We start from the raw sequence: 27,006 nt of genomic DNA, 5'->3' as shown, positions 1-27,006 counted from the left end.
AATGTAAATGACATAGAAGCTAACAACTATAGGGCCTTCAACAATGAGCAAAACCCATATCGCATAGTCAGATATAAAAGGCCCCGAAATGACAAATGTAAAACCATTCAACGAGAAAACTAACGGCCTGGTTTATGTAAAAACAACAATCGAAATACAAATAGGATATACAGCAACAAACGACAACCACCATGTATCAATATATTTTGCTTTACTTTAGGGAGACACCCATGCGTTATAAATGATGATTGTCATACCCTTGGGGAATGTGAAGATAACTTCTGTGTGTGTAAACATGGCTTTAAAGGGGATGGCTTTGATGTATGTGAAGGTAAGTAATATCATTTATATCAATTTGTATACGTTCTATCCGTCCTTCCTTCCATACGTCTATCTGTTTGTCTGTCCGCTTGTCCTAAATGATAATACAGGGTCAAATTTTATAAACTACTGTTATTGTAATATCTTTTTGAAACGAGCATGAACACATTTATAAATAAGCGAAAATGAGTGAAAATATTACTAAATAAATGTGGATAGTGTCCACATGTGGACACAGATGATGCCCCCGCTTGCATATCATATAGTTATAAAGGGACATAACTGAAGAACGGTAAAAGTGATGCTACTCAAATTTGAACTTGATCTGAGTTTTGTGGTAATAAGCATTGTGTGTAAGTCTCATAACGTTTGGTTGAGGCTAACTTAAGTAGAGAACAGGATCTTAATATTCAGCAATTTTTCTATTTGTAAACACGCATAACTCTAGAACGGTTGTGTATAAGTTTTATAACATTTAGTTGAGACAAACTAAAGTTAGAGAACAAAATGAAAAATTCAGCAATTTTTATGTTTATAAAGGGACACAACTATTTATAGAATGGCAAAAGTGTTGCCACCAAGTTTCGTACTTAATCTGTATTATGTAGTAATAAGCATTGTGTATAAGTTTCATATCATTTGGTTGAGGCACTAAAGTTAGAAAACGGAATCAAAAAAATGTGTACTTGATCTTAGTTTTGTGGTAATGAATATTGTGTATAGGTTTCATAATTTTTGGTTGGGGCAAACTTAAGTTACAGAATGGAAACTAAAATTTTGCAATCTTTCGAGTTATAAAGGGGCATAACTCAATAATGGTTAAAGTGACACTACCCAAATTCAACTTGGTCTGTGTTTTATCAGTGGAAGTCAAAATTAAACATTGCATTGTATAAAGCATTGAATGTAGTTGATTCAATTATAATCATGGACAAAGGAAGATAACTCCAATTTTAATAAAAATTACTTGATATTTAGAAGAAAATAAAAATTTTGCCATTTTTCCATTTATAAAGAGACATAACTATAGAATGGTTAAAGAGACGCCACCAAAATTCAAACTTGATCTGTGTTTTGTGGTAATAGGCATTGTGTATAAGTTTCATAACATTTGGTTGAGGCAAACAAAAGTTAGAGAACGGAAACGAAAAATTCAGCAATTTTTCCATTTGTAAAGGGGCATAACTCTAGAACGGTAAAAGTGACGCCACCAAAATTCAAACTTGATCTGTGTTTTGTGGTTATAAGCATTGTGTATAAGTTTCATAACATTTGGTTGAGGCAAACTAAAGTTAGAGAACGGAAACCAATTTTGGGACGAACGTACGTACGTACAGACGGACAAGGGTAAAACTTAATGCCCCCTCCGCTACGGCGGGGGCATAAATATTAATCTCTTGTTTTAGGTCGCTTTTGGTTAAATAGTTCACTTGCATCTTCTGCTTTTAAATATTTGGCTTTGAACGTTCCTAATGAAGGTAAATCCAAACCAGTGCTTCGGACGCATAAAATTTACTAATTGTTATTTTCATTTTTTTTTACAGAATATTTATTAAAAAACAGACAAAATTTAAAACCAAAAACACAACAACAACAACAAATAGAAAAAGGGTGTCCATTCCCATAGCGCCTGTTATCCAGATCAAATAAAAAAATATAAGGCAAATATCAACGCCGTATTAATTTGTCCAACATTGGCACAGCCAAATTCCAAAAATATTGAGTGAGGATTATACGATGGCCTTTTTCAAAACGTAATTTGTCTTACAGAAATATTTAACAATATTCTATTCGTGTTGATATTACAAAACTTCAATTCGTGTTTGATATTACAAAACTGCTGCAACATGATAGAGGTTAAGTACAGTTTCATCTGAGATTCTCTGATCCAGATCAAGAGGATATGAAATTCACTTTTATGAGTGTCAGTCAGAACAGAGACATATAGACATATGCATATATGTCTTTGGTCAGAAATAGTAAAAACAAATGCAAATTTTTCAAGTTTCAAGAGCTCCGATCTATACATTGTATCAACGTTTCTTTCCCTTTCCCTTTCGTCACCTTACGAGTTGTACCACCCGATATAAATAAAAAAAAATACCCAACATGATACTGCAAAAGGGTGGAGAAATTTATTGGAAATCCTTTCTAATAAATCTCCGGGAGAGGGGTTAATTGATATGAACCCTAGTCCATTCGCACACAAACACGTGAACTCGCTTTTATTTTGTTTTTTTTGGGGGTAAATAGTTTTATCTGTTTATTGTTGATGTTTACTAGTCTGGTACAGGGACAGTCCATTCTAATTTCTATAGTATAGACTGTCCCTGTCCGGTACCAGTTTATGTTGCCTTCAGAAATTCGTGTTTTTTTTCTCAAATATTTCTTTTACAGGAATTCTTGTAGAAAATATACTTTTACTATGCATAAAAAGTATTACCAAAGTTACCACACAATCAATCTTAAAATCATCTTATAAACCACGAAACTTGGTATACTTTGTTATAAACAATGTCATAATATTTGTTCCTGTTGGAACAAATATTCTATACCATTTATTCCGTTAGGAACATTTACTGTAATATTTATTCCAGTGGAAATAATATTCCAGAATATTGTTTCCATTTGGAACTTATATTATGAAGGAACTTCTATTCCGTGACACTGCTAGGGTTCTCAGTTACCCCACCCTTTTCATATAATTTAGATTTTATAAATTTATGCCTTTTCATATATTAATATTGCGTAGTTGAAAATGTAACCTTTTCCCATATTGTTTGGGTTTCATGTGGTGTGTAATGTAAGAAAAATTGGTTGATAAAAACACAGCTGGGAACACCAAGAAAGGTGACAGACAAAGAAGTTATGACCTTATCATATATTTTTGATAGTTTTCCCAACCTATTCACATATTTTCAAGCTTGAAAAGGTGACCTATTCCAGCGGCACATCCTAGCACTTTGTATATAGGTAGTGGCCCCCGAGGCAGATTTATAGCCGTGAAATTTTATGGTAATGAGGACAAGTCACTGTCATTTAAGAATCTACTCTTGACACTAATATTTCCACTTTTTATGAGTATTTATGTCATATTATGCTTTTCTGTAGTAAGACAAGAAGATTCTTTGCTAAATTAACCAAACACATAGTCATTATGTCTGTATATTTTAAATATTTTCTTCCTTTCACAAAGTCTGAACTGGTCATAAATTATGTCACTTCAGATTAACAAAATAAACTGTATTGAAGGAGACCAAAGAATATGATTTTCAAAGGACAAGGTATGATAAGGGCCATTTCTGGCCCCCTCTGTCCTTATTCTTATTGAAGAATTTTGTGTTGTTAAGCAATCTTTGCAATTGATATATTATAAATTTGAAAATGGTAAGTTTTTTTAAATCGAGGATGTTATAAAGTAATGACATCATGTCCCCACATGCGTATCTTCCCACAACATGTTTTCAAAACGAAAAACTCAGACTTTCATTATCTTAATCAGATCAAACAATACAAAGTTTTTAAATATGAAGCCAAAATATATGTCTACAGATAATAGCAATAGCCCGTTTTCATGCAACGCATCCGTTATTACAAAAAATGCCTATTGATGGTAACTGGTAACTGACGGTAACTGGTCCTTGACCAGTATATTTTTACCATATAATTAAATGCGTTATTTATTAAATGAAAGCAGTTGACCAGCGTTCTTGCTTAAAATGTGATGGCCATTTGCTTTCATAAGGTAAAAATTTTCAAAAACACAGCATTCAATTCTTGTATTTACAGACTTTAAAAAAATGATATTATTCACATAATGAATCTGAATGTAAAACTTGAAACACAAAATTTTGGAAGGAATTATCTTGTGAGATGAAAGCAGTATCTTCATTAAATCAATTATAATATGTTACATGTAGCTGAAATATGCATATGAAGATATTGATTTCAAAACGGATATAGCTCATAAACATGGTAAAATAATTATCAAATTTCAGTCTTTATTGTACATTTATATGATAGGATGATAATATTGTTATATATAATAATCAATTATCCATTTTTTAAAAGATTCATTGTCAACTACTTTTTTTTAAATATAATTATGAAATTTGCAATTTTTTTAAAAACATATTTGTTTGGACAAAATACATTATAAATGCGAAAAAATAGTGTTGATTAATTTAATAGGTAGGCAGAGCTACTAGTTGTATAATCTTGGGATGCTTTCATATGATTTGAAAGTATATGATTTTTTCAAATGATTCATCTTTCAGCCAATAAAAGATCAGCATTGGTATGAATTAAATACTTACTGTAAATGTTGGATAAGAGCTCTTTAGACTTTAGCGCTTTAGTTTTATATGTTGTACAAAACCGACTATAAATAGAACTTAACTTATTTTATCAATCAACTGTCATGTATAACTAAATTTATTCTAATTAAATACCAAACAGCTCTGAACTAATCAACTAATTTCAAAAATATTTTTAGTTTTTTTAATAGATTTAGTCATTTACCTTTTTATTTACTTAAACACGATTAATATATATAAATTTATCGATAATTTATACCTTTTTCCTTTGATGTGAATATGTGATAATGTCCGTATCACTGGAGTGGACATGATAAAAAATGATTGAGACAGTTTACAGTTGCAATCCGCGAGTGCAACACACAAGGATCTACTTTCCCTTACATTCACAAAAATCACTAAATAAAGAGTGTCTTTTTAAATGTAATATTTATAACTATTTCTGTAGCATTTTTAAGCGGTTATGTCCAAATGGATTCCCAAAACTGAGAATTTCAGGGGTTGTAAAAAAATGACTTGTTTATCACACAGTTAACTGGGTACAGGATTTTGATAATGTATTTTTTTCTTCATTGTTTGCTCTGAATATTCAATTTTCTATTTTCATACCACATACTTAATTCAGCACTACTATGCTTGTCCTACCTTGTTTTGTTTGAATTTATCAAATCTGATACAATCAATTACTTACCTTTTGTAAAACTTTTATATTCATAAATGATTTGTCTGGGTATCTTCATATGATTAAACTTTTTAAAAAAGGATAAAGGCATGAACTGCAATATTATTTTGCTATATTTTCAGACATAAATGAATGTGAATGTAGCGGTGAAGCCTGTATATGTGATGAAAACGCCTACTGTACAAATACCATCGGCAACTTTACATGTCAGTGTAAAAATAACTACAGAGGAAACGGATATTCATGTTCATGTATGTATTGGTATCTTCGTCAATATTTATTTTTTGGACAATGTTGGATGAACTTTCAAAATTTCTTTATAAGTTTAAAATTGTGAATTTAAAAAAAAGTTGTTTACAACTAATCTAGGGTTGATGGACTAATTCATAAATTCAACATCATTCATAAATATGTGAGTACTAACAAGAACTTTCAAGACAGTTACCTACCCATAATGCCACACTGTTTATGAACCAGTCAATTATAAATGGAGAGTTCCTTTAGATAAAAACAGCAATAAAAGAGGTTTTGTTTTGATAAAGAATATAAAGTTTACCATATTTCTTGTCTTCCAATGAATCTTGAGATTTGCTGTCATGGTTGTCTAGAGTCTCGTCTATCTGTTTTATCCAAAAGTAACAAAAGTTATGTACAATTCTTAAAATGAACACTGTTCATACTATGTAAGGTATTATCTGATGTAAACAGACAGTAAAATATACATTGATTTAGTAATGATGCATGTTAAAGGACCATTTTATTCATTGGATCTTTTCAAGAACATCTCCACAATTATAGATAGTGGAAATGGCTTCTAATTTTGAATTCCAACCACAATTCTTGTACAGGTAGTTTCATGTATTAAAAATGAAAATGTACTGAAACAAAATTTGATTCAAACACAAAAATATTTCTGGTATAAAAGTCATCAGCTATATGTTTTTTAGTTTAGATCCACACATATATTTCCTTGGATTTTGGCAAATAAAAAAAAGACAAGTTTCCAGGTGAGAAACAAATCGGGACTGATTCAGGAGGTATATCATATTACATTTGTACATCCTTGTCTTTTGGTCAATTGTCAATAGTTGTCTCAATGACAATCAGGGGCAGATCCAGGCTGTAGGGTGACCTAAAGTCGATTATATCCTTGTCCTTTGATCAATGGTCAATAGTTGTCTCAATGACAATCAGGGGCAGATCCAGGCTGTAGGATGAAGTCGGTTATATCCTTGTCCTTTGATCAATGGTCAATAGTTGTCTCAATGACAATCAGGGGCAGATCCAGGCTGTAGGGTGAAGTCGTTTATATCCTTGTCCTTTGATCAATAGTCAATAGTTGTCTCAATGACAATCATACTTATATGTATCACATCTCCTTATTTTTATATAAAGAATGAAACTGTATTTGCCGTCTTTAATTGTAAATTTTGTTTTTATTTAGTTTTTTGTTCTATAAATGCTGATTGCCATGCAGATGCACGATGTCAAAATGAGGCCTGTATCTGTAGGAATGGATATGAAGGGGATGGCAGATTCAACTGTACTGGTAGGTGTTATCATTCATGTCAAACAAACCTACAATTATATCTATATTTGTGGAAATTTCAATTGTTTATTTAAGTGTCATCACTACACATGTAGTTGTATTTGATAAGAGTTTAATCATTATAGGTTAGAACATTTTAGTGGAAAAGAAGTTCGATATGCTATATTTTTTAATAGGGGAAGTAACTCTTTTAGTAAGACAAAGGGGTGAACTGCTAATGACTGACAATGCAAACATGACAACAACTGTCTCCTATTGTTGATTATCCATTATTAGATGGTGACGTGCCCTTGTCACCATCTTATGGTGTTTATATATCTCAACTTGTTCGATTCGCTCATGTATGCAACAACATATTTGATTTTAACGAAAGAAATCTCTGTATTACTGAAAAATTATTACACCAGGGTTTTAGATATCACAAGCTAGTCAAAAGATTTACTAAATTTCATCATGGGTACAAGGACATCATTCATAAATATAAATCAACATGCAGACACCTTATACGCGTCATTATTGAGAGTCAATATATCATCCAAATATCTAAAAGTGTTATTTAATTTTTGTATCAGATGTTGTTTCGATGGGTCTTTGCTAATTTTAGTCATAAATTTTAACTCATAACAATACAGAAACAGGTCTACAATAAGTGGTGCACAGTTAGTCCCCATTGGAATTCCAATAACTTGACGATATACAGAATAGTTTACAAGTTAGTGTTTGTGTTTAGGTTTGTTTAAAGGGAAATACTTATAATAAGTCAATGGTATTTGGTATGCAGTTGTATTAGCATTGGCACATCTCATTTCCATGGAGATTGTTTAGCCATGTACCTTCAGTCATGATTCATCGACTTTGAATATTTGCATAACTTACATGTTAAAGTATTGCTATTTTAATTTCAACATTTGCATTATCAAAATTACAAAATGGCGAGACATATCTCTGTGATAACAGTTTATTTTATACTTTATTAGACATAAATGAATGTGCTTTGTCACCATACCCATGTTCTGTTGATGCTGATTGCGCTAACACAGATGGCAGTTATGAATGTGAATGTAAAAATGGTTACACTGGCAATGGAAAAGATTGTGCAGGTAATTTACTCTTTATTACAACTATAATTATATTTCTACATGGATTTCTTTACTGTATTTGAGAAATTACAATATATTATGCATACATAGTTATTTAGAAAAACAACAATGAAAAATTTATTGAATTTTATGAATCATAGATTTGGTTTGTTTAGAGAATACATTGATAAGCATATTTCTTTGATAAGTCTATTCTGAATCATAAAAGCTGTAAGGACGGAATGACCTGATGGTAACAAGCATGTGATTTCAAGGTTGATAATGACTTCTAATTCCCATATTCAACCAATAAGAATGAGTGATGTTGGCATTAAACCAATGGTTATTGATTAGTTTACTGCTGGTAACAATTTTACAACAGATGTTGTTTTTTGAGTCTATCTTTCTTGTAAATATTTTTTTCTAGTTCAAGAAAAAAAATTATCTATCAATATATATACATGTATGACCTCTTCAAAAATAAATTATTGCAATACAGTTTTAAACCTGTGATGTCTGTATGAAGATAGAATTATTTACTTAGATAACATATTTGTAACATTTTTGTGGTTATTCATAAAAAATTTTTGATTTACAAAACATTGGTTGCATATTATTTAAACAAATTTTTTTCAATCTAAAATGCAGCTTATAATTAGCCCCAAAGTGATTTTTTTTCATGCCTACTACCTGTGTAGCCTGACTGAGTCAGAAAAATTAATTCAGGTAGTGTGACTTTATAGTCAGAATAATATGTCCAGGTAGCCTAACTTAGTCATAATAATATATTCAGGTAGTGTGACTTAGTTAAAATAATTTCTCTTATGATTGTGACATGTTATCTATTTCTTACATGAAGAGATATTTGTCGTATCACACTCGTGGACTGTGATATACGAAAAAGCGATACGAAAACTGCCTTAACTTGATTGCCTTATCCAGCATCATGAGACGATGTTATGACATTTCCATTGGCTATTCGTTAGGTCATTGATTTTTTTCTAAGGTTAAGAGGATGAACATTTCGTCCATGGCAAAGGGCACATGTGATTTCTTCAATAATATACAAAACACTCACATTTTTCAACTGGAAGTCTTCTTTTTGACAAATTTTATTGCATTCTACAAGCTTACAAAAAGTTTTAAAATGTCTGATGTTAAATTTTGACACCAGAACAGAACATATGATGTCATGCTGGTATGTGCGAAAGATTAGATCAACAATTCGCGTAATTTTTAATTTAACACAATAAGAGTGTTGACCATAAGAGAAATAGGTTTAACAACTCGTGAGAATTGGATATCGCTTGACATCAACTCTCGCTATTTAATTTAAATAGTAATAATAAACTCTCTGAAGGCTCTATTATAATTATATTGAAATTCAAGTTGAGTTGATATCAAGCAATATCCAATTTTCACTCATTTTGAAACCTATAAGTATCCAGGTAGTGTGACCTATCATATTAAATCAAGGTCAAGTTGCCATTGTCCTTGTAAGCTAAAAATAAAATTTGAGGTAAATATTGGTGTAGTTCAAAACAGATTTCATATTTATGTCACATCAACATGTTTTTCCCTGTATATGAATGTAATACTTGCTGCTGGACATTTTGCATCCATCTATCAATTAATAAATCAGTTTCTACCGTAGATGTATTTTTAAACCAAACTTGGCTGGAATATTTTATGTATATGTCTTTTAACAGAAATGTAGCAAGGGAATAATTTTTAAATGTAACGCTATAAGACCGTTAGATTGGAATAGAATTTACATAATTGTGCATTTCACAAAAGTTCTTTTAACTTTTAGCATTGCCTAGGACGTGTGATGAGATTTTTAAAACAAAACCCAAATCAGCTGATGGACTGTATATTATTGATCCAGATGGACCAGACGCTTTATCAAAAGTGGAGGTGAGTGGTCCTTTATTTTATGTCTGATCACATGATACTGTTGCAGGAATGTTTTGTCAATGTCTGGTATACGGTAGAATTAGAAATTAAAGCGAGGTTTTTACTACAGTTGTAATGTGAATAATGCGACTGGGTTAGGATAGCAATAATAAGAACTCACATTCTGATATCTGATACATATATCTTTATGGAGATTTTCTTGGAATAGCAATAATTAATCTTGCATTTTTGTCCATTCTTTAAAAATGGCAATGATTAATGCACACAATAATTTCTGAATTTACCGTACACTTATAAAAGACAAACTCTGTAGTTAGTCCAAGGTAAGGACAAATGTTTGTTTACAAACCAAAAATGTAAACAAAAAATTATTAGAATAAGAAGATGTGGTATGATTACCAATGAGACACATATCCACCAGAGACCAAATGTGTGGATGTAAACAACTATAGGTTGTAGGGACTTCAACAATGAGCAAAACCAATACTATATATAGTAAACTATACCTGACATGACAACATGTAAAACAATGAAAACAATAAAACTGAAGGCCTGAATAATGATAAAACAATTAAAACAAGAAAACTAAAGGCCTGAATAATGATAAAACAACTAAAACAAGAAAATTAAAGGTCTGAATAATGATAAAACAACTAAAACAAGAAAACTAAAGGTCTGAATAATGATAAAACAACTAAAACAAGAAAACTAAAGGTCTGAAAAATGATAAAACAACTCAAACAAGAGAATAATGATAAAACAACTAAAACAAGAAAACTAAAGGTCTGAATAATGATGAAACAACAAATGAAAATCAAATAAGACAGCCAGCAACCTAATACAACCATTGAATTACAGGTTGTTTCTTTTAACTATATTTGAGCATTTTATTATTATTGTTAGAACCTCATTCGGTGTATCTGGACTCAAATTTTATGCACTTATACATGTTACAGATGTCACTATTGTATGACCTAAGAAAACTTTTCATATAGACTCTTATTAAGGCTAAATGTTTAAGAATGTCTTTTTTCTTCAAATCAACAGGTATATTGTGATTTTATGCCTGATATGGGCGTTACAATCATGAATCCTAAAACTGAGGTAGTTCAGGTGAATAAAAACAAACCAGAGTACACTGTAGAGTATGAACAACAAATACCCGAGATAGAGGCAGTGGCAGATAACTCTGGATTTTGTTTTCAGTATATGAGGTTTGTTTAAATTTTATTTGTCCCATGATCTCTGGAATGAGTTCCTTAAAACTATTATACCAATAACAAATTGTATTTAGCATTCAAACCTTTTAAAATTGTAAATATGAAAATGAGGAGATGTGGTATGATTGCCAATTAGACAAGTAACCACCAAACACCAAAGGACACAGGTCACTGCACAGAATTAAAACAAAATCAGCAAAACATCGATGCAACTGTAAGAGGTTTTCCTCACATTCTTCTCAGTAACTTCCTGTCAGAGCTTATTGATATTAGGTACCAATCTTCTTATTGGTAAGCTTTACAGTGTGACAGATTATGAGATTCATCACTTATCTACTGCCTGTTTGCCAAAAAAACATGTATGTTCTCCATTTTGAGGTACATATAAATTTTTGTAACATTTTTTTATCATCAACAGTAAGTCAGAACTTCTAGGTTAGCCATACCCTATAACACATAATCAGATCCATCATTTATCTTCTACTTGTTTAATGGATAAATAACCATTGATGCATACAAGTATGTAAGAAATTAGTGTTTCAGCAACTACAAATCATAGCTTCTTGATATTTTATGCCAATTTTAATACTGGTAATCTAAACCCTGTACTTCTCGTATTACTGTTATCTTCTGTCACATAGTTTTGTATATGAATTTCCTTTCACTCAAAAGCAAGAGCAGAAATATAAAGGATCAGGTACACTTTACCCAAAATAATGCCTTGAAATTCAACTTTATCATAAAACATAAAAAAAGCCACACTTAAAAGGATCTTTTTCAAAAGCCTTTTACTAAATAAAACAAATCTCTTCAAAAGAATACATTTTGGAGACATTGTCAAGAATCAATGATTATATGCATTTTTTGGACCCAAAAGTTTGAGTAAAATCTTAGCCACACATTACAATCAAAGTGTTCTGTAACCAAAACATTCCAAGGTTTATATTGAACCCCTTGTCACAAAAATTTTCTGGATCATGGTTGTGGCCAAAACTTTGCTTAAAACTTATAAACTCATCTTTCATGAACCTACTCCTCTGTGAGCAGTAGTTATTAATATGAAAAAAAGAAGATACATGTGGTATGATTGCCAGTGAAACAACTCTCCACCAGAGACCAAATGATGTAGAAGTTAACAACTATAGGATCACTGTATGGCCTTCAACAATGAGCAAAACCCATACCGCATAGTAAGCTATAAAAGGCCCCGAAATGACAAATGTGAAACAATTCAAACAAGAAAACTAACGGCCTGATTTATGTACAAAACAAAAAAAACAAAAATAAAATACAGCAACAAATGACAACCACTGAATTACAGGCTCCTGACTTTGGGACAGAAATAGCTCCTGACTTTGGGACAGGAATATACAGAATGTTGCTGGGCTAAACATGTTTGCTGGTGCCAAACCCTCGTAATACTGGGGACAGTGGTATAATAGTAGAACATAAGAACACCCAAACCATCGTAATACTGGGGATAGTGGTGTAATAGTAGAACATAAGAACACCCAAACCCTCCTAATACTGGGGACAGTGATGTAATAGTAGAACATAAGAACACCCAAACCCTCCTAATACTGGGGACAGTGGTGTAATAGTAGAACATAAGAACACCCAAACCCTCCTAATACTGGGGACAGTGTTGTAATAGTAGAACATAAGAACACCCAAACCCTCCTAATACTGGGGACAGTGGTGTAATAGTAGAACATAAGAACACCCAAACCCTCCTAATACTGGGGACAGTGGTGTAATAGTAGAACATAAGAACACCCAAACCCTCCTAATACTGGGGACAGTGGTGTAATAGTAGAACATAAGAACACCCAAACCCTCCTAATACTGGGGACAGTGGTGTAATAGTAGAACATAAGAACACCCAAACCCTCCTAATACTGGGGACAGTGATGTAATAGTAGAACATAAGAACACCCAAACCCTCCTAATACTGAGGACAGTGGTGTAATAGTAGAACATAAGAACACCTAAACCCTCCTAATACTGAGGACAGTGGTGTAATAGTATATCATAAGAACACCCAAACCCTCCTAATACTGGGGACAGTGATGTAATAGTAGAACATAAGAACACCCAAACCCTCCTAATACTGGGGACAGTGATGTAATAGTAGAACATAAGAACACTACTTCTTGTTTGTTTTTATCCTTAATAAGCATGAAATATGTATCACTGTGCATCAACAGTCAAGGGTGTAACTTGAATAAGTTATTAGAGAAAAATAACATACATGTGTTATTACGGATACTTTCTCTTAATCTGTAGTAACATATGTTTGTTATCAGTTAAATGTACCATAATTTTTTTTATTTTCAGTGGGCACTTGGGAATTCTTGAAACTTGCGCAGTACCTTAATACATAACCTTGAAAACTAATTTTCCAATTCAATTAATACATTTTTGATCAACCATGGTAAATCAATGAGACAAGGCTTTTAAGTGATAACTTAGCTGTAATAACAAGGCTTAGTTATTACAGGCATTTAACTTATTACATGAGACACTTGGGAATGACTAGGAAGCTTGCGCAGAACCTCATTACATGCTCTTATCATTATTTATTACAATAAATTAAAATACATTGTGATATATGTAGGAGAAAAGGCTTTGAAGAGATGTAGAGAAGCTGTAATAACACCCTTTAGTTATTACAGGCATATTTTTTCTGTGATAACATGGGTGTGTTATGCATGATTGGCAAACTATGGGCTGTTATATCTTTCTAAAGTTTAATATACATAAAGACAATTATAATATCAATAGAACTAGTACACAATTTAACAAAATTAAGGATGTATAATGCCCCTTTGAAACATGTAACATACATATGTTATTACAGATTTTTGATTTTTTAGCCCTCAATAACAAATGTATGTTATTTTTCTCTAATAACTTATTTAAGTTAGACCCTTGACTGATCAAGCAAACAACAATTAATTGGCCATTATAAAACCAAACAGCCTATATAAATAATTCATGACTTTTTTTGCAAAAGTATTTTTGTAATTCTATGCAAACATTGCAGTCCACTTGTTGTGGTTTTTGGAAGGCTGAGTCATTTTTATACATAATGCAAAATGTTTTTTTTAAGTCTAAAATTTTTCAGTTCAATTTTTGTTATATTATTACAGTGCTGTGTGTCGTTATAAGGCAAAGATGTTAGATGGTGATGATTACTGGGTTGACAGAAACAATAGTAAACACTACACATGGGGAGGAGCTAAAACAACTGGCAAGGTATAGTAGAGTTTAGTATTTTAGTATTGATTTTATGTAGTAGTAGGTTATTTGTATAATGAAACCACTTGAAAGCTGCAAACAGTTAATCTATGAATAAAATGAGGGACCATATATTTTGCTATTCTTCTGTACTTCTCCAATAGAAAATGAAAGGATATGGAGTAAATGTACATGGGACAAAATCGCACACAATACATAGAAAAAATTAAAAAAATATCAATGAACAGGGCTTTTATTCCTGTTCTTCATCTTGACAGTTGATGTAGGGTCTTCAACAATGAACGAATGATTCATACCCTACAACAAGGTCAAGACGGTCCCTAGCGTCGACTTAAGCGGTACTATTGATAAAAATAAACCACAATTTACCTTCTTGCTCCCCACCTGCCTAAGAGTGCCAACTTGTGCAATGCTTGTGTATGACAGTTCTCCAGTCGAAAGCACCAGGGATACAAGAAAAGTGAAAGACATCGATCGCAGCTAAAATATGCCTTGAAGTTACACATGTCGGGAGCGGTCAATGAATTACATAATTTATAATTACGGGCAAGGCTTTTCAACATATATTTGTCATACATTGCCCAAAAAAAGATCAATAACTTAGAAACAACAAATGATAGACAGTACATATAAAACTAAACAACAAATGATAGACAGCACGGGGCACATCGAAATATATGTAAGAAAACCTAGCAGTTTAAAATAAGAAGAAAAAAACACAAAAAAACAAAAACAGAAAAAGGGGTGTTTATTTTTCGGTTTCAGTACTTTTATGAGATTTTAGTATGACAATGATAAGGATCTATGGCGATTTAAATTTGCTTAATTGGTAGTTTTAGTATTGCATTGATATATATTTTTATTACTGCTATCGTATGCCCCATCTCAGTGCGTTACTAGCTGAAAATTGGGGATTAATGACTAATAAAAGTGTCATTCTAATTAAGCTTCTGTTATTCAAAGTTTGTGAAGATCGCAATTAATTATTTTATCTATTTTATTTCTTTGATTGAACACGGAAGTATCATACTGCAAAGTAAATATTTCAATGGATTTTAGTAGTTAACATAAAAAGTTGCATTTCCGTTAAGCTCAAATTTAGTATAGGTGTAAAATCATACAATAAAATATCTAAGGCTCATTGCAGAATTGAATATTTTTCAAAATTCTCTAAGGCTTCCGCGTATCTCGACTGCGATTGTTGTGGTCATAAGTGAAATGTTGACTGAAAAAAAAAAGATATTTTCACAATTTTCTCCATATTCTATATCTATTGATCACGGAGAAGCTGGTATGTTGTGCTGGTATGTCGTGCTGGTTTTATAAATTTCCAAGAACTTTTTGACAGAGTTATTTTCTTTTACTATATTATTATATGACTTGTTTTATCGTAAAAAAAAAATACACGTTAAAATTTATCAAAATATACGATATTGTGATGAATGAATAAAGCACTTCTTTGGTCCTAATTGGCACCACAAATCGCAGATATCAACAAAAGCTAGGCTACAACTACAACAAAAAGATGTCTGCAGAACTCAAACTTTATTGAAAGAACAAACAACCTGAAAACTAGTTTGCAATCCCGACCCAATTGTCGTCAAACATAAACATTACACTATGAGTATATGAATGATGTAATCTGCACTAGTGAATTCATTCACGACCATGACGTTGATAATAGAAAATTAAAGGATATGGAGTAAATGTACATGGGACAAAATCGCACACAGTACATAGAAAAAATAAAAAAAATATCAATGAACAGGGCTTTTATTCCTGTTCTTCATCTTGACAGTTGATGTAGGGTCTTCAACAATGAACGAATGATTCATACCCTACAACAAGGTCAAGACGGTCCCTAGCGTCGACTTAAGCGGTACTATTGATAAAAATAAACCACAGTTCACCTTCTTGCTCCCCACCCTCCTCGGAGTGCCAACTTGTGCGATGATTGTGCCACAATATTTATGTTAAATTGCATTATTTTAAATATGTGTGTATAATACAGTCGAACCTCGATATGTCGAAGTCGAAGGGACCGGACCAAAGTATTCAACTTATCCAAGGTTCGACTCCTCTGAGGTCGAGTGTGTCATCATAAATTTGGAATGTGTGTAAACTATATACTTTGAACAGTGTGCCCTTTTTCGATCTGACACTTTATGATCATGCATTCAATCTCCATATTTTTTGGTCCTTCATAATAAACACACAAGTACAGATACAAATCATTCAAAAATAAAATCAATAGTATACATGTACACAAATATTTACAAAGGTCAGTCACTATAAATTATGAAATCACTTGCGGAACGAAACAAGTTCTGAAGGTCTCTGATGAGGTCGTCTGCTTTACATTAAACTATTATAAATTCATCATAATTGTCTTAATCCTTATATTTGTTGTAATTGATTGAATTTAATTCTAACCATTCATTTAATCTTGGCTTGGGTCATTTAAATTCATTTCATTTTTATATCAGGTGAAATATGTTTAACACACTTAACGTTCTGCTTGGACGATCAACAAAGGTGTAAATTACCGGTCACCATAAACATGTCATTTTAACTTTTATACAAACAAGTATGTTTACTCAGCTCTAACCTCTTTTGAAAATGATTATGTTACATAAGAAATGCATTAAATTTTGAACTTTTATCATTAGGTCTACATCTTTCAAAAATTCTCACTTTCCAACTTCCAGACATTGGGGTCAATTTACATTAATTTTTCATCGACGGGACTATAAAACTTACTCGACTTAACCGAGTATTTGAATCAACCGAGTTTGACTCATCAGAGGTAATTCTGCATAGATCAAACAGGAATTTTGCCGGGACTGAGAAATTACTTCGACTCATCCGAGTTTTCAACACAACCGAGTTTGACACAACGAGGTTCGACTGTAACTGCATACTGCGAGGAAATTGTTCTGAACAATGTAAATAGTGGTGAAAGAGTTACAATGGTGGTACAGTGTGCAGGTGTGCCTTAATTGGCAGAATTACGTATACATATACATATATAGATTCAGTGTGCATCCAAAATTTATAGTAATAAACTGCAATTTTATTATAATAGAGCTTTATATAATACTGCCTTGACATATGCTATTGACATTTGTTCTTCTTTTAAAATATCGTCAAATTGTTCATTGATTGCTATCTCAATGATATTAATGCCACATCTAAATTCATTTATATTTGTTTGTTATGTTGCAGTGTGTATGCGGACAGATTGGTGCTTGCCCTAAACCTGAATCTAACTGTGTGTGTGATGGAACAGTATATGGGCAAACTGATGATGGAAAAATCATTGAGAAAGATCAGCTTCCTATTCGAAAAGTCCACATTGGGGGATTGATAAACGGTCAGAAGATGGACATTAACCTCGGACCAGTCACATGTGGACCTAAACCATTTGGTAATTCTAATTTTTGTTCAAGATATATATGGTTTTGCCTTAAAGGCAAAATGGATAGACATTGTCCATCTTTGAGCATGCAAGTACTTATTTCCAATATTCTATTCTTAAATTATTTAAAAACAAATTCTGGCTGTGGCTTTTAGTAAAAGGCCTGAGGAGTCAAAAATTTTTATTTTTTAAATTCCTCCCAATTTTCAGGATTTCCGTATAAAATAGAGTTTGTTTAACATGAGGTTCCTGCTCCATAGCTTTAATTTATAGTATACATAATTACATTTTTGCAAGAATTGATTTTTTTATAGTCCCACATGCGAAACATTGGGAGGGACATAGAAATATCTGGCGTCTGTCTGGTCTTGTTAGCACTCTCACTTGCACAAATTTTGCCAGATTTTTATAAAACTTATATCATAGATTTATAGTTGCAATGTCTGAGACGAGTACAAAAATCAGTGCCGATGAACTATTTTGAAGAGTAATGCCCTTGGAAACATTAATTAAATGGAAAATTGCATTGTTAGCGCTCTCGTGGACAATTCTTGCCAGATTTTTATGAAACTTATAGGTTTACATCAGCAATGAAAATAAGCCGATCAATTATTTTTAAAAGAGTTATGTCCCTTGGAAATATTAATTATATTGGAATTTGCATTATAATCGCTCTCACTTGTACAATTTTTTGCCAGATTTTTATCAAATTTATATCAAAGGTTTATATCAGCAATGGAAATTTCTTTCAAGGGGCATTAGCTACGAGATATAAAAAATATTAAAATATGATTTTTTTTTTTGTTCAATCATTACTGAAAGTAAAATAGTGAAATAATGATTGTCTTTTAGCAGCCAATTTGGTTTAATTTTGTCAAAATAAGCTAAGTAACATTACTGATGAATTATTCACTTGCAAGTGAATCAACCTTAATGAATCCATATTCATGTGACCTTCAATCTAACCACTTAGCTGGACATGGGTTACGCATATATTCAGCTAATAATAGGAAAAGATTGTCAACATTGAAAGTGAAACAAGGATGAACTATTAGGTTGACTGAATTAATCCACAAAAAATCATTCTTATACAGGTACAATGATAAACATACTTGTTAACCAACGATATGAAATCAAACACACCTAGAAAAAAATCCAATTGTACATGGTCTCCATCTATTTATATTAATATTTATGTTTATATCGTGTTACATGACATTCGGCAGTCTTCTCAGTGGTTATAAATTAGATGATGTCTAGACAAAAATACACTCGAAATGTTGATACATATTATCGAGTCCATGCATTGTTAATTCTTTATTTTACACATTTTGCAATTTGGATATACGTTTTAGTATGTTATAAATAAAATATAAGAATTTAATGTCAAATTGGTGAACATGAATTTGACAACTAATGCCCCTTTAAGATATTTATAAGTTTAAAGAAATAAAAAAAAAAGCTTTTTTTTGTTATTGCCCTTGGACATATAATTTGTGCAGCTGGGGGACATTGGAACTCTATTCGTTTATTGTATTTTATTTCTGTAAGGATTTTTTTATTGTATTCTCTTATGTATCTTTATGAAAAGGTACAGCCTGTTCCTGTAATTACATTAAAATAATTAACCTTTTTTTTTAAAAGGATTTCCAATTGATTGTTATGAAGCAAAGTTTAGTATGAAAATCAAGAAAAATGGACCTCAGATTATAGACGTTGATGGACCTGATGGACCAGCGAACCCTATCTTGGTCCAGTGTGACATGGAATCATATCCACATGTTGGCATCACAGTAATAGTCCATGATCAGTAAGAAGTGTTTACTTAAAACAGTTTGATTTTCAAAACGTTTATTACAATGACTGTGCATGAAATGTTCGTTTAATTTTTCTAGGAAACTACAAATAAGAGCTTCCTGTATTTGCTTTATTTGAACATGTTATACAATATCATGTATTTTTACATTCATCGCTCATCAGCTTTCTGTTAACTTAACAATCGTTGATCTTTATTACAGATCTAGACCATTATGTAAATGTTTTATTGTGGATTAATTTTTTTTTTCGTTGGTGCCAATTTTTCCTGGATTGAAGAAACTATATTATTTCATGGTTTTGTCAAAGTTTCCATACAATCCTATGAGAAATTTATACTTCATTGAACATTTAAATTCGTGTTTCATCTATACCCATGAAATACACAAAAATAAGTATCCAACTTACAATGATAAATCCACATTATTTATTTCTTAAAAATAGTCATCTTACTTTGTTTATTGAGGAAAAATAAAAGAACTATGTGTATAGACTGTTTAGAATAAAAAATAATAATATGAGACATGTAAATAATTGATTTATTTTTATTTTGAACAGGCCAGGTCCAACTCCACCTAATACACCCATTGAGTATGCTGGGAACAATGGAGACATCAGTAAAATCATTGAACACTCAGCATTCTGTAGACAAGATGTCACATATGATTGTCAGGTATTTTTTAATTTGGTTTTATTTTACTATGTATATCATGTATATTAATGAAGGAAAATTTAACCCCAATATCCTACATTTTGTATTAGCTAATCTTTGCAAAAACTCAAGAAGGTATCAACAACATTAAAACAGTTCTTGATGAAAATAACAATTTAAAGCACCTGCTATTTTTGTAGGACTCACCAATCATGGCCAATGGTAACGCACAGATAGTAGATATAGATGGTAACGTGAAAGATTACTTTCCTGGAGGTCTGCCCGGAAGATGTGCATGTGGATTGACAGGAACATGTTTTGATAAAACCAAACAATGTAATTGTGACACGGTAGATGGAGTTCGACGACAAGACTTTGGTCCTGTGACAAACAAAGGAGATCTTCCTGTAGGTTCTGTAACATCAGTAGACCTTGGAAATAATTCCACTGTTACTTTAGGACCATTGATGTGCAGTAGACGAGAGTTTGGTAAGCTTATGATTCAACTCTATGATATAACCAAGAGAGCTGAAAGTGGTGTTAAACACCAATAACCAATCAATCCATCAATTCTATGATATAGCCAAGAATGCTAAAAGTGGCATTAGATGACAATAACCAATCAATCCATCAATTCTATGATATAGCCAAGAGTGCTAATAGTGGCATTAGGTGTAATACCACCAAATCATAGTACGTCACATCTGGTTGCATACGAAAATAGGTCGAAAAAAATATTCCCTTGAATTTGACAGTTGTAGGTAATTGATCCTACATTTCATTGCAGTAAAACATTTCTGGGTCATAAACATATATCTTGGGTATTTCAAAGCACCATTATTTTTTTATTTGGGGTTTCTATAGAATATTTTGGAAACTTGAGGTTACATGGTTACTAAAGCTTGTACACAGGTTAAAAAAGGGGGAAAATTTGATTGGTTAACTTCCAGTGATGGTTATTTTCTTATATGCAATGAAATGTTATGTGAAATTTTTTCTATAGTACTGGACAGGATAAAACTTTACTCATGCCAAGTATTTCTTTATTTGAAACAAAGATAAATTCTGCACAATTTTTTGAAAAGTGCAAATTTAACAAAGACTAATAGGGGAAAATCAATGGTGGTATTACACCATTATATGACAATAATTTATCAATCCATCAATTCTATGATAAAAGCCAAGAGAGATGAAAGTGTTGTAATAAGACAATAACCAAGCAATAAATCAATTATATAAGCTAGAGTGAATGTCCTCTATTACCAAACAAAATATGTGCTACACTGTAAAATGATCTTTCTAACATTTCATGAATAAAGTGCAAACTATCTTCAAGTTTAAAGTATATAGGAATCACCTTATATGTCTAGATCTGTGCATGAATGTAAACATATTCTGAAGAATTATGATTGGTGTTATCCTTCTTGGTGAACTTTTTTAATATGAGATTTACTGATCATGCATGAATTGAGTACCAGTAAAATGTTTGAATTATATACAGGTTATGAAGCGAACTGTGAAGTTCTTCTACAAAAAGGCTCTGATGTATCATATACTTACTGGATAGACCCAGATGGACCCCCAGCAATTGATGCTGTAGATACAGGTATAATATACTGAATAGTTGGTAAGGTAGTGTGATTTATACTTACTAGATAGATTCAGATTGACCTCCACCTATTGACTCTGTAGATATAGGTATACTATTCTGTATAATTGGCAAAGATAAGACCATGCTCTAATGTGACTTTATATACCTATTAGATAGATCCAGATGGACCTCCACCTGTTAACTCAGTAGAAACAGGTACAATACTGTATATTGGTAGGGGTGGGATAATGCCCTTATATGTGACTTATACCTACTGATAGATCCAGAGTGACCTCTACCTATGGACTCTGTAGATATAGGTCTAATATACTGTATAGTTGGTAAAGTAGTGTGACTTATACCTACTAGATAGATCCAGATTGATCTCCACCTATTGACTCTATAGATACAGACATAATATAAAATATAACTGGTATGACCGGGATGTATTGTAACTTGTACATACTCGATAGTTTAGATCCAGAGGGACCTCTGTCCATTGACTCTGTAGATACACCTTTGACATGCTGTTTAGTTTGTAGGATTGGAGCTCTAATGTGGCTTATGCCTACCAGTAAAATCTGTATGACTTTGAGGGATGATGAAAAATACCCTTAAAATATATTTTGTGTGCATTTACATAGCATACCAAGAACATTTTCAATCTTTGATTAATGATGTAATAAATATTTAATTTACATTACAGAAAATGTTGCTCCTTTCCCCGCTCAGTGTGTAATGGTGAAGGAACCTCCACATGGTGTTACAATTATACATCATGAAAATGAAAATTATGTAAGTAAATTGTATGTCAATAAATAAATTTACAAATGTCAGAAGTTTTTTAATAACCATTTCTCCTGATTAAAACATTATAAAACAACTCCCACTTACATTTTGTAAAACCAGATGGGAATAGTAAGTAGTATTGAAAAAAATGGTACTGGTTTTAAATTTGTTAAAATATTAGTTGTAACTTATAGGAATATTAACAAAAGCACTTAGCACAGGTACGAAATTAATAGGGATTTAAATATGCATTTTTAAGGGTCTTAGTTAAATTATTTCCTAATCTTAAAATTCTATCAGTTAGCAAGGATAGGAATTTGAAATTGTATTCTTACTGATGTTTAAATATTTTTCTGAAACAAAGGCAAGAGTAAAACTTTCTGTTTTTGCAAAATGAAGACGTAAAAATTCAGCACCAGATCACATAAATTGTAGAGAAAAAGTGTTCTTCACATTAAAAAGTATCGCAACTCTTAAATTATAAAATGAGTGATAATCGTGCTTCTACTAAAATTCACTAATCTGTCCACAGACATATTCAGTCTTTTTTTATAATGATGGTACATACATATATATATTGACTGGCAATCTTTCATAAAAAATCTTTTATATTTCTAAATATAATTTCCTTTCTTTTTAATTTTCTTCATTCTATTAATGGAATTTTCCTTTTTTTCTTTCACAGGAAACCTTGGATGGTTCATTGGTATTGAACTATTACTATGTATCTGCACTACAGTTTGTTAAACTACGTAAGAGATCAGTGTTCTGTACACAGGCCATGTCATTTGAATGCACAACTTCACCACTTTTTGAAGGTAATTTCAGTTTGGATATGTTATGTTTTGTAAATGGCAGTTTTTAAGATATGTGTCAATAACAAATAATTCCATTCTTTTATTACACTGGTCGCAATGAAATACTGTGATTTCTCAGTCAAATAAAAGCTGATTATTTCAAATGGGGAAAAAATCCGGCAATTTCACTCCTCTGACTTCATAAAACAATATGTGTTGTCAAGACTTGTCAATTAATGACTGCATCAAACCTAAGGACAAGCAGAAAAATATATAGTTTCTTCCATTTTCCGCTATATTCATGTCAATGTAATAAAAGAATAAACTAATCCAAGAATTCAAATATCGAAAAATATTAAAGTCTCGATCAAACAACAATGGCATTTCACTCATGCACATGGTGTTTATTTATTTGTCCGTCCAACCTGTATCAGGATAAAGTTTTGTGATAATAAATATCATACTTGTAATAATTATAGGTGGTGCTCCTAACATCTAGTGGTTTAATATGATACAATAAAGATAATAAATATCATAATTATAGGTGGTGCTCCTAATGTCCAGTGGTATGATATAGAAGGAAATGCCCATTCCTACTTCAATGGTGACGGTAGTAAGAGTGGATGTGCCTGTGCTCTGCAGGGAACATGTGATGGTGGTGCTACTTCACTGTGTAACTGTGATAAAAATGACGCACAGACTAGGTAACAAAAAACCTAATATTAGAAATACAGATTGTGCCCCATTTTCATTGCGATACTTTATTCCTGCACTCAAACTGTTATAATTTTTCAAATTTTAAAATGCAAGGCCACATTTAAAAGGTTTCATGATAGTGGGCCTTCAAATACTGGAATTGGAGGGATCAATTTTCCAGTGAGGTCCTACCAAATACTTTAAAAATGCAATATGATGGTTCTGCTAATTCTGTCACATTTTTTAACTGCAAAAAACATTCCAAAAATGTCAGAATTTTCAGAATCATACACAATAAAGAGAAAGACTCTTTATCTGTAATGATATATATTTGTAGGCAACCTTATATTCTGTTGATCAGCCACAATTACGTCACCTCAGAAGGCAAGCTAGGTTGCCATTTTCCATGATTTCCACAAAACAATTAAAGAGCATCTAGGAATGGTTATTGTTGATTCAATTTTATTTGTATGATATTAAATTTCATGGATTTCTTGGGTACAGGTGAACCAGGTTTTAAATGTTCAATGAATTACTAATGTTCTAGTATGCAGACTTTTGCAAAACCACAAAATTCAACATCCACTAAAAAATGCAAGTGTTCCTGAATCCACGAAAAATTGGTACCCACGAAAGTTAATGAATTCACAATATATGCTTTTAAGTAAATGATATCTTCCAGGGTAACAAATGCTTTAGATGAGTCCACAGTAAAGGATAACATGATGTAGTATAGTATAAGCCAATTAATTAAATGAAATAAACACTTTATAAGTTTCGTGTGTCTGAAGCGCTTTTCTGGATTTATATTCATATATTGTCTCTTGAGATATGCATGAGATTCCCTATTTACAAATCTACATCTACTTACAAATATTTATTTGATGAGTATACTTTTTAGCTCACCTGGCTCAAAGGGCCAAGTGAGCTTTTCTCATCACTTGGCGTCCGTCATCCATCGTCGTCTGCTGTCTGTTAACTTCTTCTCCTCTGAAACTACTAGGCCAAATTTAACCAAACTTGGCCATAATCATTATTGGGGTATTTAGTTTAAATAATGTGTCCAATGACACTGCCTGCCAACTAAGATGGCCAACATGGCTTAAAATAGAACATAGGAGTAAAATACAAGACAAGATCTACCAATAAGCCTAATGCCTAAATCTTCAGTCGTCTTGTCATTGGAGTTATTGCCCTTTAATGATTATTTTTAACATTTTTTTGAATTTTTTGCCTATAATCCTAAAAACTATAACAGATAAACAGAAACTTTAGATAGCACAAATAATCATCAAGACAACATCTATAAATAAACCAAATGCCGAAATCTTTAGTCGACTCGTCATTGGAGTTACTGCCCTTTAATTATTATATTTAACATTTTTTGCATTTTTTGCCTATTATCTTGAAAACTATAATAAATAAATAGAAACTTTAAAAAGGAAAAATTATCAGCAGGATAAGATCTACAAATATGTCAACATAACTGAAATTGTCAGTTAACTCTTAATGGAGTTGTTCCCCTTTAATGATGATTTTTTACTAAAAAGTGGCCATTGTTGAAGATGCAGTCTTTAGAGCATCTACTTTAATCAAAATAATCTTTTTTTGTCAGATAAGATATATTTTTAAGTAAAGTTTCTCGTAATTATTTATATTTATAGAGAAGATGTTGGGAACCTGATTTTGAAAAATGACCTTCCTACTGTTGAGGTCAAGGGTAATGGACCATCAATCAATGTAGGACCATTAAAATGTTATGGTAAGAACAACAATCAATTAATCCTAAGTGAATATTATTGGACATTGTTTTGTGGCAATATATATCATATTAGGATGTAATCAATGTCATTTATCCAAAAATAAGATGTGGTATGATTGCCAATGAGACAGCTCTCCACCAGAGACCAAATGAAGTAGAAGTTTTAAACAACTGTAGGTCATTGTATGGCTTTCAACAATGAGCAAAACCCATAATGCATAGTAAGCTTTAAAATATTCACCTAGACCCAATGAGTATTTCATATCATAAAAAAGGAAAAAAAAAAAACGATATTCTAAAAATAGATTCTGAAAAAAAAATGTTGTTTTGCAGCAAATAGTTTTGTATGTGCACTTACATATTGCATTATTCTTGAGGCACTTGTCAATGAACAGTTTTTTCAATTGGGTAATGATTTCTAGAATGAAGAATAAAGTATTTGAGTAATATTCTCTTGAATTGCATGAGTTCAATAATGGATTGACAATTATGCTGTTAGTAGTAGTTAAGAACTTCATTCTGATCATTGCAAAAGTTTTTTTGCCATACAAGAAAAGTATTATTGCTTGTATATTGGTGAATATCATTTTTTGTTAAATATTATTGCTTCAAAAAGCTTTTGCAATACAAAATACTATTTTTATCATAATGATATACTCACAAATTATAATTGCAATAACCTGATTGCATAAGATATATATTTTACTTACAAATACCAGACACCTACCCTACATCCTGTGATCTGTATTCCTGTTTAAAATGTATTTTTTTACTTATAATTCCAGACACCTACCCTACATGCAGTGATCTGTTTTCCTATATGTACTTTAATCGGTTTGAAAGTGAGGACATGGTTAGGAATGGTGAATACACAATCAACCCAGACGGTGCTGGTGGTGTGGAATCTTTCAAAGTCACTTGTCAATTCCCTAAAACAGAGATTCCAATCTTACCAGGTTTGTATTTACCGTTGACAAGCATTGTCATACTGTGAATTCATTATTATTCGTTGGATACCAATTTTTCGTGGATTTCGTGGGTACAGCTGAAACACGAAATTAAATGTTCAACGAATGTCAAATTTTCTATAGTTTTGTATGCAGACTTCGGCAAAACCACGAAATTAAATATCCACGAACAT

General features: G+C 31.8%; 1 protein-coding gene across 2 annotated transcripts in view; it reads left to right on the top strand.

Moving 5' to 3' along the window:
- The window catches only part of LOC127729350 (uncharacterized), a 101,154-nt gene that overhangs the window by 26,381 nt on the left and 47,767 nt on the right, over positions 1-27,006 (top strand). The window contains exons 4-20 of one of the 2 annotated variants that reach the window (XM_052237123.1): positions 221-331; positions 5,442-5,570; positions 6,764-6,868; positions 7,846-7,968; positions 9,761-9,864; positions 10,912-11,078; positions 14,237-14,342; positions 17,571-17,772; positions 19,408-19,573; positions 20,137-20,251; positions 20,431-20,719; positions 21,732-21,836; positions 22,528-22,616; positions 23,296-23,428; positions 23,952-24,111; positions 25,768-25,865; positions 26,651-26,821. In XM_052237123.1, coding sequence (XP_052093083.1) covers positions 221-331; positions 5,442-5,570; positions 6,764-6,868; positions 7,846-7,968; positions 9,761-9,864; positions 10,912-11,078; positions 14,237-14,342; positions 17,571-17,772; positions 19,408-19,573; positions 20,137-20,251; positions 20,431-20,719; positions 21,732-21,836; positions 22,528-22,616; positions 23,296-23,428; positions 23,952-24,111; positions 25,768-25,865; positions 26,651-26,821 — 2,373 coding nt within the window. The remainder of the gene's footprint in view (positions 1-220; positions 332-5,441; positions 5,571-6,763; positions 6,869-7,845; positions 7,969-9,760; positions 9,865-10,911; positions 11,079-14,236; positions 14,343-17,570; positions 17,773-19,407; positions 19,574-20,136; positions 20,252-20,430; positions 20,720-21,731; positions 21,837-22,527; positions 22,617-23,295; positions 23,429-23,951; positions 24,112-25,767; positions 25,866-26,650; positions 26,822-27,006) is intronic. The other variant, XM_052237124.1, reaches the window with a different exon arrangement.

This window comes from Mytilus californianus, unplaced genomic scaffold (assembly GCF_021869535.1).
Source record: "Mytilus californianus isolate M0D057914Y unplaced genomic scaffold, xbMytCali1.0.p SCAF_2, whole genome shotgun sequence".
In the NCBI taxonomy this organism is placed as follows: Eukaryota; Metazoa; Mollusca; class Bivalvia; order Mytilida; family Mytilidae; genus Mytilus; species Mytilus californianus.
Note: the sequence above shows the minus strand (reverse complement) of the source record. Positions and strands in the feature narration are given on the sequence as shown.